This window comes from Moschus berezovskii, chromosome 5 (assembly GCF_049115385.1).
Source record: "Moschus berezovskii isolate FMDL1 chromosome 5, NW_MosBer_1.0, whole genome shotgun sequence".
Classification (NCBI taxonomy): domain Eukaryota; kingdom Metazoa; phylum Chordata; class Mammalia; order Artiodactyla; family Moschidae; genus Moschus; species Moschus berezovskii.
The window spans coordinates 107,288,315-107,301,213 of record NC_142464.1 but is presented as its reverse complement, the minus strand read 5'-3'; the positions used below and the strand labels follow the sequence as shown (position 1 = coordinate 107,301,213).

Sequence of the window (12,899 nt, the reverse complement as noted above, 5' to 3'; positions counted from 1 at the left end):
AACTGTGCTGTCTAGTGCTAGTCATCAGCCACTTGTGGCTATTTATTAAATTAATGACAATGAAATGAAATGAAAATTCACACTAGCCTTGTTTCCTTTGCTTGACAGCCACAGGTGACAAGTGGCTACTCTATCAGATGGTGTGGATACAGAACAGTTCCACTGTGGCAGAAAGTTCCATAGGATAGAGTGCTCTGTCCTCTGTTGTTTTCACCACTTCATTCTCACTGCCTTGCTGAGTGTTTAGGATTTGGTAGATGATAGTCTGTGGGGTCGCTGGGGGTCGGACACGACTGAGCGACTTCACTTTTACACATTGGAGAAGGAAATGGCAACCCACTCCTTTGTTCTTGTCTGGAGAATCCCAGGGACGGAGGAGCCTAGTGGGCTTCCGTCTATGGGGTCACACAGAGTCGGACACGACTGAAGTGACTTAGCAGCAGCAGCAGCAACAAATACTTGCTAAATAAACGCTTTTAGTCCATCTGGAAAAGCCCTGAAGCAAACATAAACAAAATTTCCCTTTTATTTGAACAGTAGTTCTTAGGGGCTAAGAATGTTCTCCTTGAAAAAGTAAAAAGTTAGATTTATTTTAGGCTGTATTGTAGCTTTGGTTATTACTAGTTTTCAATCATGAGTGCTCACCACATGCCAGGTACTGTTCCATGTGCTTTACACATAATACCTTATTAATCTTCATGACAACCTTGTGATGATACTTTATTTCCAGTTTACACATGAGGAAGCCGAAGGGCAAGAGGAAAGTAACTTGCTTAGGTTCACACAGCTACTAAGTGGCAGGGCCAGAATTTGTACCCAGGCTGTCTGGCTCCAGAGGCCATGCAATTAACCACAACACTGAGCTCTTTGTGATTATTTTTTTAATAAGGACTGTTTTGTCTCTTTTTACCACTATTTAAACCTCTCTATTTAATGTTCTTATTTATTGCGTTTAGCTAGGATGCCCTGAAAAATATTAAATAACTGTTATAACCCTGCATCCTTGTGGGTCCCTGATTTTAATGTGCTTCTGCCTTTCTACTCTAATGTATGATATTACTGTTGTTTTCTGATGATAATCTTGATCCAGTTAAGGAACTGTGCTTCTATTTCTAGTTTGCTGAGCATTTTTAAAATTCATAAATGGCTGTTGAGGGGATTCCTTGGTGCTTCAGTGATTGTGACTCTTTCCTTCCACTGCAGGATGCCTGGGTTCTATTCCTAATTGGGAAATTAGGATCCTGCAGGCCACACAGCAAGGCCCCCCCCCCCAAAAAAAAAGCCCTAATATTGACTGGTGATGGCAGCATAACTTTGCGAATAAACTAAAAACAACTGAATTACACACTTTAAAAAAAGAGAAATGGCTGTTGAATGTTTTATGAAACATCTCTAAGAAATATCATTTGGCTCTTCTTTAATTTAACAAACATCCTAAGTAGATTTCTTAATGTTAAATCATCATTCTTGGAATGAAGTGTTCTTTGTTACAGTGTGAATTTTTTATTACTCTGTTACTGAATTTTATGTCTTAATACTCAATTTTGTCTTTGTAACAAAGTCATAGTGAGAATAGAAGAAGAATTCTCCTTTACTTTTCGTGCTCTTTGCCTTGGGGGTTTTTTAGTAACCCGATTATGCTAGCCTTGTGGAATAACCTGAGAATTTTTTCCTTTTGCGGCGTTTCCCTAGGTTCCAGGCCGGTTTGGGTACCCATCTCACTCTCTTCTTCCTTCTAGAGGTGCCCCATGGTAACCACGAGGATGTTTTCTTTCTGCTGCTGATGCTTAGTTGCTTCAGTAGTGTCCGACTCCTGTCTTCTTACACTAGCCCTCAAAGCTCTTCATAAATGGAACTCACCTACTGATCCTTAATAACGCCTGGGCATCATTCAGCTTTCTCAGCATTTCCTTGCACAGACCCGGGCTCTGCTAATTTCATGCCACTTGCCTTGCTAAATCCTAACCATAGAATTTGAGGTAGAGGGGATGGGTGTGCTGTTGATTCTGGCAAAATAGAACTAACATTTGAGGCAGACAGTGTGTGTAGCTGCTTGACACCCCTCACTTTACATGATCGTCAGGATCCTGGGAAGCTTTATTATTTTTCTTTTGTAGATGGGAAAAGAAACTTAATAACGTTATATACCAATTAGTGAAGGTGCCAGAATTTGAAACCAGGACTGCTTGACTCCAAAGTGACTGCTGCTTCCACTACAGCATGCCTCACCTCCTCCGTTGTGTTTCCAAGCTACAGCCTCCCTCGTTGACCTGTCTGTCCTCCGTGCTCCATTAGCAATTACAGACTGTACCACACCATTTATATTACGTATACTCTCTATATTTTCCGTTGTTTCCTCTGCAGTTTTTGTCTCACACAGGGGAATCTCTGTGCGTGTGCTGATCCGACTCCAAATTTGGGTATCTTTTCTTACTTTATAAAAAGAATAGCGGGAAAAATACAAGGAAAAGGTGACCAAATACCAAGAATTTGGATTGTGTTAGTCTTGGCAGTACACTGTAAAAAAAAAAAAAAAGTCCCTTTCAAAATAAGTTTAACTCTGCGTGCTGTTCCAGGGGCTTTTTAGCGACCCTTGCAAAAACAGCGCTTCAGAAACTAAGAGATGTGACGACCGATCACTTTCCCACGCAAGAACATCAAACAGCGGCAAGACGCTGGAAATCGCACCTACTGCACAGACTTCCTAACAAGGAAAGCTGGACGATAAGGCAGTCCCTCCAACCGCAGGCGCGATCCCGCGCTTCCACCCCCACCCCCTCCCGGGTTCAGTCGGATGGAACATTCCGTGCGAAAGCTTTGACAGAGCGCCCGCTCGGCGTCACGTGGAGCCGGAGCGCGCTGGCGGCGCCGTGCGGGATGACGCCGGGCCGCGTTGCCAAGGGGCGGGGCCCGGAGCCGCGGAAGGGGCGGGAAGGAAGCCGGCCGGGAGGCGGGGCGGGCCGAGCGGAGGGGCGGGCCGAGAGGGGCGCGCGGGCGGGGAGGGCCCGGCGTATTATGGGATGCGGCGGCGGAATGGCGCTGGGCGCGTGATTTTGAACAAACCCGGGTCTGTGTCTCGGAGGCGCCGCCGCCGCCGCGGCTGCTGGGAGCCCAGGGAGCGCGGCCTGAGCAGGAGGCGGCGGCGCCGCCGGCTTCGGTGAGTGTCAGCCCCCCGGGGTGGGGGGCCCCTGGGCGGGCGGGCGGGAAAGGGGGCCCGCGGGCGGGGGCGCCGGACCGCCCCCTCCGGGAGCCCGGGCTGGTGGGGTCATGGCGGAGAGCGGGAACCTGCAGCCTGGGGGGCCGCCGCGCCCCATCCCCCGGGCCGCAGGAGGCGGGAGGATCCTCCCGGCTCGGCCCCTTCCCGCCGGCTCTCGGGAGGGGCGGCTGTCACCCGGCTGGGCCGGCGCTCGGCCGGCAGCCCGCCCTGCCCGGCGATCGGGAGGAAGGGCTCCCGCGGCTGTTGACACGCACGCTGCGCGGCCGGAGGAGCCGCCGTGTCGGCCCCGGGTTTCTGGGAACCAGTTTGGCTGCTGTGTCATTTTGTACCAGCCCCTCCTTTTCCCTGCCGCCCGCCGCCCCGTCCTTCCTGTGCCCCTTTGTGGTGGTGTCTTCTTCGTGTCTGTCCGTTTTCCTCGCGAAGCCCACCGGCCAAATGTCATAATGTTCCCGGGGTGCACGGGGTAGGGAGCGGGCCAGCACTTAGCTTGGCCAAGCAACGGTAAGCACCAAGCGGAGTGCGTGTGGCCGGGGCTGGCGGTGGGAAGTAAAGTTTACAGATGAAAAAATTGGCAAGGCTGGATACTGTCAGCGTCTAGCCGGCTGCATATAGAAAACGGCGTCTGGGCTGGGTGATGATAGCAGTTGTTTAAGCCTGAAGTTACCGACTTTTCTATGGAGTTGTCATTCAAGCCAGGTAAGGAAATGCCTTGTTCACCTTCTACCCTTCTTTTCTCAAACTAACTTCTAAAAAAAGACAGTAGAGTGGCTCTGCTCGAAACCTGGAAATTCAGTTTGCTCATTTCAGATAGGTCTTTTAGAGCTTATGCTGTAGTTGAATGGTGGGCACAGAATTCACCTTTTAAAAAATGGATGGTTATCAAATCTGAAATTAGTAAAGGTAGACAATTTAGTTTTTTAGAAAAATTTTATTACTCAGAAGCCATGAAGCTTAATGTTTTCTTATTTCTTTGATGATTAAAACATGCCTATCTTCTCTTTTAGTTATTTATTAAACTACATGATGAGAGATGCTGGTGGAGCTGGGTAGGTAATTCTAGGGTCTTTTCTAAAGCACGCTGCTTATTTTCACTGTATCAAAAATTTCAGCTGCAGATTTTTTTGTTAATTTGATGACTTAGATTCTAAAAATGTTTGGCAAAAAAAAAAATTTAACTCCGAGGTATATTTTCTGTATTTTAGAGATTGTTCACTCATGAGTAGGATCCGTACATTTTAAACATAGTTGCTCTTTGACGTCTTAAACCAATGACAAACGATGTCACAGTGTTTATGGACAGAAATGATCAGAGGAAGTTAAGAGGAAACAGTTTGGAACTTTTATTTTGAAAACTTAGACGTTGTGACCACAGTATCTGCCTAAGAATCAATGCCTGTAAATTTACAAATGTATCAGAGAGATCGGAAGTGCGGTGGGAAACAGCCCATTCTGTCAAAAGCGGTGCTGGCGGTGGAGGAAAATGTCAGAGCTGGTGAATGACATTCCAGGTCTTGATCCTGTTGTTGTTGTTTCGTGTCTGCGATGGACACAGCGCATCAAAGGCATTCCATCATCTCACTCAAGTTGCTGTCCTGAAAGTGGCCAAGAGTGGAAGCTGTTGGTGGTCCCTCTGCCCCCTTCCACTTTTTTTTTTTTCTTTTCCTCTTCCAAACAAAAGTCTGCCGGACTGGGGACCCTGCAGGTAGCGCGATTTCCCCTCCGTGGCGGGGTGAAAGGTCTCGGCGTGGGCTGTGTGTGCAGCGGTGTCTCCCCGAGCATTTGAAGGTTGGCGGGGCCGGCGGGAGGCTTCCCCGGATATGTGGGTGTGCGCCTCTCGGGAGGGGAGGGCCGGGGCGGGGAGGAGGAGGAAGGGGGAGGTTACTGGCGGCGGCGGCGGCGGCCCGGGCTCGGGCTGTCGGGGAAGCTGCTGAGCTGTGATGGTGATGACGAGGTGAAAATGGCGGATCTTTCGAAATACAATCCCGGCCCCTGACATACCAGAGGCGGCGGCCGCGGCGGCGTCGCCACCCGGGACTCCGTCCGCGGCCCCCGGGTTCCCCAGAAGCGTTCCAGGTCCGGCAGACGAGGGGAGGAAGCGGCTGGCCGGAGCCACCGTGCACACGCAAAAGCAGCACCGCCCGGGCTCGGGATTGCCCGGGACCTTCTGGAGCCCCCACCTCGGAGCCGGAGGGAGGAGAAAGCGGCCGCCGCCGGAGGTAGACGAGCCGGGGGCTACCCGAGGGCTGCTCCGTTGCGAGGTCGCTTTATTTGTGGGGAGGGGGCGGGTGGGCGAAGGATCGCCCCGCGGATCAAGGAAGGGCTAGTTCAGAGTGCAAAGGATCAGCAGCCTCGTCATGACATCAACATTATTCTTTTGAGTATTAAGAGGACTCGAGTTTGCTCTTATACCCAAGGCTGCTGCTGAGGCCTAGAGGAACCGCTAGCAGTTATCCTGGTTTCCTGATTGAATGTTTAAAATATCCACTCCGGCGGGTGTTGGTTTGATGATGTCCAGCAGTTTATGGGGTTGTACGTTTCTTTAGGGAGGCCGAACGTTGGCATTTTATTCGGCATTTAAGCTCTGGGTCTTAGATCATAGTCTGTAACTTGTTGGGGTGTGGATGTTCACGTTTTGTGAGCCTGTGGACCAGTTCTGTAATCACTGAAAATGTCTCTTTCTTTGATGGCTCAGTCATCTATAGATGACTCCTTGGCCCCTGCCATTCGGCAGATGACAATTGAGATACTGTCAGTCATATCTGATATCCATGTGTTTCCCTGCCTCTCATCCATTTCATGAATTCAGAGAGTAAAGTTATGGAAGATTTTACAGTAGATTTTATGATCCAAGTGAAATACAGTTTTGGGAGCCCTATTTTGGTTCACAAGTTTTGCCTTCATTGTTAAGAAGGAAGTTGTGATGACTTGATGCTCACACTTGATATGAGTCAAATTTTAAGTTGGTTAAAGACAAATTGAGACCTCTGTTTTATTTAACCTGCTGGACTTGTAGCCCTTTGTTTCAAGAGCTGGAGAATTGGGCTGATTGAGCTTTTGACAGCCACAGTCTGGTTTTGTCAGGTTGCCTAAAGATCCATGTCTGCTTTAGATTGTGCTGCAGATCCTCAACACTAGTGTTACTGAAAAGTTACATGTGAAATCACATTTTTATACATTAATTTGGGGCCCTCTGATTTTTTTTTTTCCTCCAGCTTTTGTAGTGGTTGGGTCAGTTGAAGGTTGAGTATATGAGTGAACAGAGAGATGAATGTTTAAGAAATGTCCCCTGGTGATGTTTATGATTAGCAGTGGTTTTCCATATCCAAGTTTCCTACAAAGAGATGATGTCATAGCATGTCATACAGTTTTATTCTTTATGTGTTCTATTCAGAGAGGAAATATTTTGTGTGTGTGTGTGTGTATAGCTTGCACATTGTGTGTCCAAATTTGTTCACTAGAGGACTGAGAGACCAAAAGTATTTTTTCAGGGGAAATAACTGAGAGGTACTCAGAGGTTTTAGTTAATGAGTTTTTAAAATCGTTTTTTCCTGATGTTTTATCCAGTAGGAATTTGATTGTTGTTACTGTTTTTTCTTATAGCTCTTACATTGCAGTTGTTTGGTCTCTGCCAACTCAGCTGCTAAGTCAGTACTAAGAATTTTAAAAATAAGTGAAAGTCGCTCAGTCGTGTCCCCGACTCTGCAGCCCCATGGACTATACAGTCCCTGGAATTCTCCAGGCCGGAATACTGGAGTGGGTAGCTGTTTCCTTCTCCAGGGGATCTTCCCAACCCAGGGATCAAATCCACATCTCCCGTATTGCAGGCGGAATCTTTACCAGCTAAGCCACTGGGGAAGCCCAATAAATAAAATAAAGAAGCATGCTTATTCATTGGCTTTTTTTGTTTTTGTTGTTTAAATCACCGATTGCCATTGTCTTTTTGTGATTCCTTGTGATTGTCTTTAAAGACCAGTTTTTAGATTGTTGTTGAAAGAGTTGCCAATTAATAGAAGTGTGTTAGAAAGCAATGAAGAGTTATGTCAGTTGAGTTAGTCGGGTATCTTTTTTGGTGAAGAGGAGCATTGCAGATTCCCTCTACTTTTTTTTTCCGAATGTTACTATTGGGTATCTACTGTGTGTCATGTACTGTGCTAGGGCTTGGTATCTTTGCCTTTGCAGACTGTTCATGGAGTTCTCAAGGCAAGAATACTAGGGTAGTCTGCCATTCCCCTCCTCCAGGAAACTTTCACTTTGGGAATTGGTGGAGGTAACACTGGAAGGGTAGGTTGGGTATAGCCGTAATGCAGAAGGCCTTCAGGGTTACAGAAAGTGTGTGAGTAGGAGAGTGACCGCTTCAGAGGTGCACTCGGGTGAATTAAGTCCTGTAGCTTTTTCTTTGGGATGTGTTGCAGGTAAGAGAAGATAAAGGTAAAAAATACAGTAGTTGGCTCTGAGCTTCAGAGATTTTAAAACTCTTGGTTGCAGTGGGAAGGAGATACTGTGAAGGTGTAATCTGCATGATATATGACGGATTAAAAATTTTATGGGGAGGGGATTCCCTGGTGGTCCAGTGGTTGGGACTCCAAGCTGTCACTGCCCAGGGCCCTGGTTCAATCTCTGGTCAGTGAACTGAGATCCCACATGCCATGTGGCACAGCCGCTCCCCGCCAAATTATAAAAATTAAATAAGACAGAAATCAGGAGAAGCTAATTTGGATAGAGAAAGAAGAGAAGAATTTTCATTTGTGCACAGAACTATCTTCACAGTAACTCTGCTAGTAAACTGGGGCTTAGAGAGATTAGTGCTTAGGGCTACACAATAAGCAATGAGGAGTGTCAAGATTTGGAAACACATCTTTCTGATTTGAATCTCCATGTTTTTTCCTCCATGTTAGTCTTACAGCATGAATAATATACAGTCCCCCTTTAAAGGGAAAAAGTATTGTGAATTGTCAGGATTGGCCTAAATAGTTTCACTGTATTAAAATACTTAATTTTTAGATGTATATGAATTCCTTATGCTTATTGCTTTTACGGAAGTATAAATGAAATATAAACAAAACTATAGAGGCGGTAAAATTTAGGGTGATGAATGATGTTTTGATGAAATGGAAACTTTGCTTGCATAGTCAATATGCCATTGTCTGCTTTGACTAGACGTGGCGCTTTCTATATGCTGTTTGTGGATGTGTGTGCTCAGTCACTCAGTCGTGTCAGACTCTTTGGGACCCCATGGACTGTAGTCTGCCAGGCTCCTCTGTCCATGGAATTCTCCAGGCAAGAATACAGAGGGGGTTGCCAGGTTTTAGTCCAGGGGATCTTCCTGACCGCCGATCGAACCGCATCTCCTGCATTGGAAGGCAGATTCTTTAGCACTGAGCCACCTGGGAAGCCCCATGCTGTGTATCATACGATAACTCAACTCGTACACTATTTTTCTAAGTTTGGGTGTCACAGAACCTTCCTCCTTAAATCACCAGTTAGGTGGTTTGATTTCCACGTGACTTAAATATATCATTTACCTTGTAAGATCCTTATATACCTTTTTCTTTAGCCCACTCTAATTCTGGTACCACTGATGGTGGTAATCCAGAATATACTTTTTTAAAAAAATACATTACTGAAATGAAAATACAAACTTTCCAGCATTTATTCAAGACTCATGTCTTACAGTCCACTGCTCCCAGTTTAGTTTGAGAAATGTAATTCTATACTTAGTTTTTGAGTTGTTGATGCTAGACTTTAGAAATGAAAGCTAAAATCCAAGTAGTATACTTAGCCAATCAGTGCTGGTGGTAAGCTCTAGTACAAAAGTGTCGTTCTCAAACATCCAGATATTTCTGTCCCAACATCTGACAAGTTACCGTCTATACTATGGTGATAGTTCACTTTGTATTATTATGTGCAAGAATGAAAACAGTTGTTTACCAGCTTGTCCTCCACCTGTAACTAAGAAAAAGAACAGTGCTTCAGCTCTGGTAATAGTCTCAAAAAAAAAAAATTAAAAGTGTGAAAGCATAGAGCATTTGTCATTTCTATCTTACATTGTTTTATGTTGTATTTATTTATTTTAATGTCCTAAATCAGACCCTCCGTTTATCTCTGACTTGAACTAATTACTGTAATAGCCTTGTAACTGGCTTCCCTGCTTTCAGTCTAGTAAAACTCCAAGATGAAGTTAATCCTCCCAAACTATAGCTGTGATTATGCCACTCTTCTGTTGACTTCTACGGTCTGTCTGGGCAAGGGCTTTGGTTAATTTCCCTCCACAAAGTTGGGAAGTAATACATATTTGTTAAGTAAATACTGATAAAAATAAAAAAATTGTTTAAAACTAAAGCTTTAAAAGCTTTGTTTTATGAGCAGCAAATATTGGAAGCATAGGAAATGTGTTGTATATTTGGTATTCTTTTCTTTCCATACCTTGAGAGGTAACCCTTCAGACACATGAGGTAAACTACAGCTCCTCTATCCTGCCTGCTGGTGAAGATCCTCTCTTTCTCTCTCTTTTTGGAGTGGTCCTCAACACAGGGGTGATGAGGTTGCATGTGCTAGGGCATATCTTCCATTCCTAAGGGATAAAATTAGAGTGATGATTCATGTCACTAGATGGCCAAACCCTTTCCTGCCATGCCCACAAGCTCCTTCTGAGAGTTTTCTTAGCGGAGGCCACCCTGCCCTGCATGTGACCCTGATGGAAACAGCTAGGGATGTCTAATCATAAAGCAGTTATTACAGTCTGCTCAGTGGCCTGTGAGGTGTGCTGGCTCCAGAACTCTGCACAGCCCATGCTACTTAGAGACCGACCAGACCAATCAGACCTTTTCTGGTTGGAAGTTTGAACTTTACTCCTACTTCCAAGGGAGACTTCTAGTCCTATAGCCCCTGGTCTCTTTTAATAGGATCAGTCAGAAGAGGACATGTTCTTCCTAATAACAGAGCTTTAAAATACATGAAGAAGTAAAAATGCACAGGAGAAACAGACTAATCCACAATCATGTTTGAGAATTTTAGCAGTCTTTCTCAGTAATGGATAGAAGAGGAAAAAGAAAGACTGGAAGATCTGAACAGCACTCCCAGCCGTTTTGACCTATTGGACATTTATGGGGCACTGCTCTCAGCAGCCACAGAACACATGTTCTCTTCAGGTGCACGTGTGCTGTTCACCAGGCTGGACCATACGCTGAGCCTCAAACAAGCCTCCAAATGTCATCTCACACAATGGAAATGGTGGAGTATTATATTCTCTGACAATGATAGGAGTAAACTAGAAATCAATAATAAAAGGTAGAAAAATCCCCAAATATTTGGGGATTAAATAGCACACTTCTTTATTTTCCATGTGTCAAAGATGCAATCACAAGGAATATTAGAAAAGATTTGAAGTGAATGATAATAAAAACATTGAGATTAGCAGAATGCAGTTAAAGCAGTGTTGGGGGAATTTTTAACACTAAATGTTAATTTTAGGAAAGAAGAAAGGTTTAAAATCAATGATCTAAACCAAGTGTTGGCAAACTTTCTATAAAGGGCCAGATGGCAACTATTTTAGGTTTTGTAGGCCCCTCCCCCAACTATTTACAAATGTAAAAATCATTCTTAGTTGGAGAGCAATACATAAATGGACTGTGGTCTTAATTTGATCTGTAGTCTATGGTTTGTTAAATCCCGATCTGTGCTTCCATTTTAAGCTTCTAGAAGAAACAAATTAAATCTAAAGTAAGCAGAAGGAAGGAGATAAAGATAATAGTCAATTAAGTTAGAAATGGACAAACGGTTGGGAAAAATCAATGAAGCCAAAATTATTCTTGAAAAGATCAATAAAACTGAAAAATCTCCAATCAGACTGATCAGAAAAAAAAGGAGAAAAGACAGAAACTATGAAAATAAGAAATGAAGAGTTGCCAATTCTGCAGACATTGAAATAATAATATGTGTAACTTTATGCTATTAAATTATGGCAACTTAGAGAGACATATTCCTTAAAAGATACAAACTATCAAATATCAAAGGTCATTTGAAAGAAAGAGATAACCAGAATAACCCTACATCTTTTTAAGAAATTGAATTTATAGTTACATACCCACTCCAGTGTTCTTGCCTGGAGAATCCCAGGGACGGGGGAGCCTGGTGGGCTTCTGTCTATGGGGTCACACAGAGTTGGACACGACTGAAGTGACTTAGCAGCAGCAGCAGCAGATGGCTTTACTGGTGAATTCTAACAAACGTTTTGGGAGGAAATAGTAACAGTTCCATGTAGATGCTTCTTGAAAATTGAAAAGGGACAATGTCCCAGCTTATTTTGTTAGACTGGCATTGTCCCCAGAGAGCCACGACAAAAAAACTACAGACCAAGAGTCCTTATAAGTATAGACAAAATTACTTAATAAAGTATTAACCAACAGAATTTGGCAATATATACAGAATATAATTGTATATAATTTTACTGAGTGGGGTTTATTTCAGCAGTGCAAAATTGGCTTAAGAAAAAAAAATCAATATAACTCAAAAGAGAAAATGGGCTTCCCTGATGGCTCAGTTGGTAAAGAATCCTCTTGCAGTGCAGGAGACCCCGGTTCGATTCCTGGGTCAGGAAGATATGCTGGAGAAGGGATAGGCTACCCTCTCCAGTATTCTTGGGCTTCCCTTGTGGCTCAGCTGGTAAAGAATCTGCCTGCAATGGGGGAGACCTGGGTTCGATCCCTGGGTTGGGAAGATCCCCTGGAGAAGGGTAAGGCTACCCACTCCAGTATTCTGGCCTGGAGAATTTCATGGACTATATAGTCCATGGGGTCGCAAAGAGTCGGACACAACTTGAGGGACTTTCACAAAGGAGAAAAAGCCATATGTTTATCTCACTAGTTGCAGAAAAAAACATATGATTAGGTATCCATTTGAAAAAAGAAACAACTACACTCTGGCACTATAAGTTGCCTTCCTCAAGCCAACAGAGGGAATTTATGAAAAACCTACAGCTAAGATTAAGATTGGAAACAAGGTAAAGATGTTTGCGCTTACCACTTATATTCAGCATTTTACTGGAGGTCCTAGCCTGTATGGTAAGGCAAGAAAAGAAACAAAAGACATGCAGATTGGAAAGGAAGAACTACAGGTTATTATTATTATAAATAATGATACAGAGAATTATTATTCTCAAATAATATGAATTATCTTTCTGAAAAATCCTGTGGACTCTACCCAAGATTTAGTGAGTTTAGCGATGGACAATGTAAAATAGTTGAATTCCTATATACTAGCAGCAACCAACCAGTTGGAAAATAAGGCCATTTACAATATATCAAAAAACACAAAACACTTAGGGATTAAATTTACCAAAATATATACAAGGCCTAAACACTCGAAGTACAAAACACGTTGCTAAAATAAGTAGAGAGGTATACTGTTGGGAGACAGCTCCCCATGGGTCTTTGTAGTTTTGTACAAGAGAGGCAGTGACAGCCCTTTTAAACAGCTTTCTCCAGGATGTTTGTATAGCATAAAGCCTTGGGTGATTGAGTTAGTGACTCCTGTCGTAGCAGAGGGCAGATTTGCTTATACGTCCAGTGTCATAAAGATAATATCTCCCTTTGGACAAAGGGCAGATGTGCTTCAGCCCATTATAAATGATTCAGGTTCCTTAGGCTCAAGGTTCTTCACTGTAAACCCACTGCCTGCACAGCAT

At 44.1% G+C, this 12,899-nt stretch overlaps 1 protein-coding gene across 9 annotated transcripts in view; it reads left to right on the top strand.

The window, feature by feature from the left end:
* Nucleotides 1-3,004: 3,004 nt before the first annotated feature.
* The window catches only part of LIN54 (lin-54 DREAM MuvB core complex component), a 64,469-nt gene continuing 54,574 nt past the window's right edge, over nt 3,005-12,899 (top strand). For 2 of the 9 annotated variants that reach the window (XM_055435159.2, XM_055435155.2), the window contains exons 1-2: nt 3,005-3,157; nt 4,222-4,263. In XM_055435159.2, coding sequence (XP_055291134.1) covers nt 4,248-4,263 — 16 coding nt within the window. In that variant the 5' untranslated portion in view covers nt 3,005-3,157; nt 4,222-4,247. Of the gene's footprint in view, nt 3,158-3,290; nt 3,914-4,221; nt 4,264-4,895; nt 5,003-5,087; nt 5,434-12,899 lie in introns of those variants that run through there. The other 7 variants (XM_055435161.2, XM_055435156.2, XM_055435157.2 and 4 more) reach the window with 6 other exon arrangements.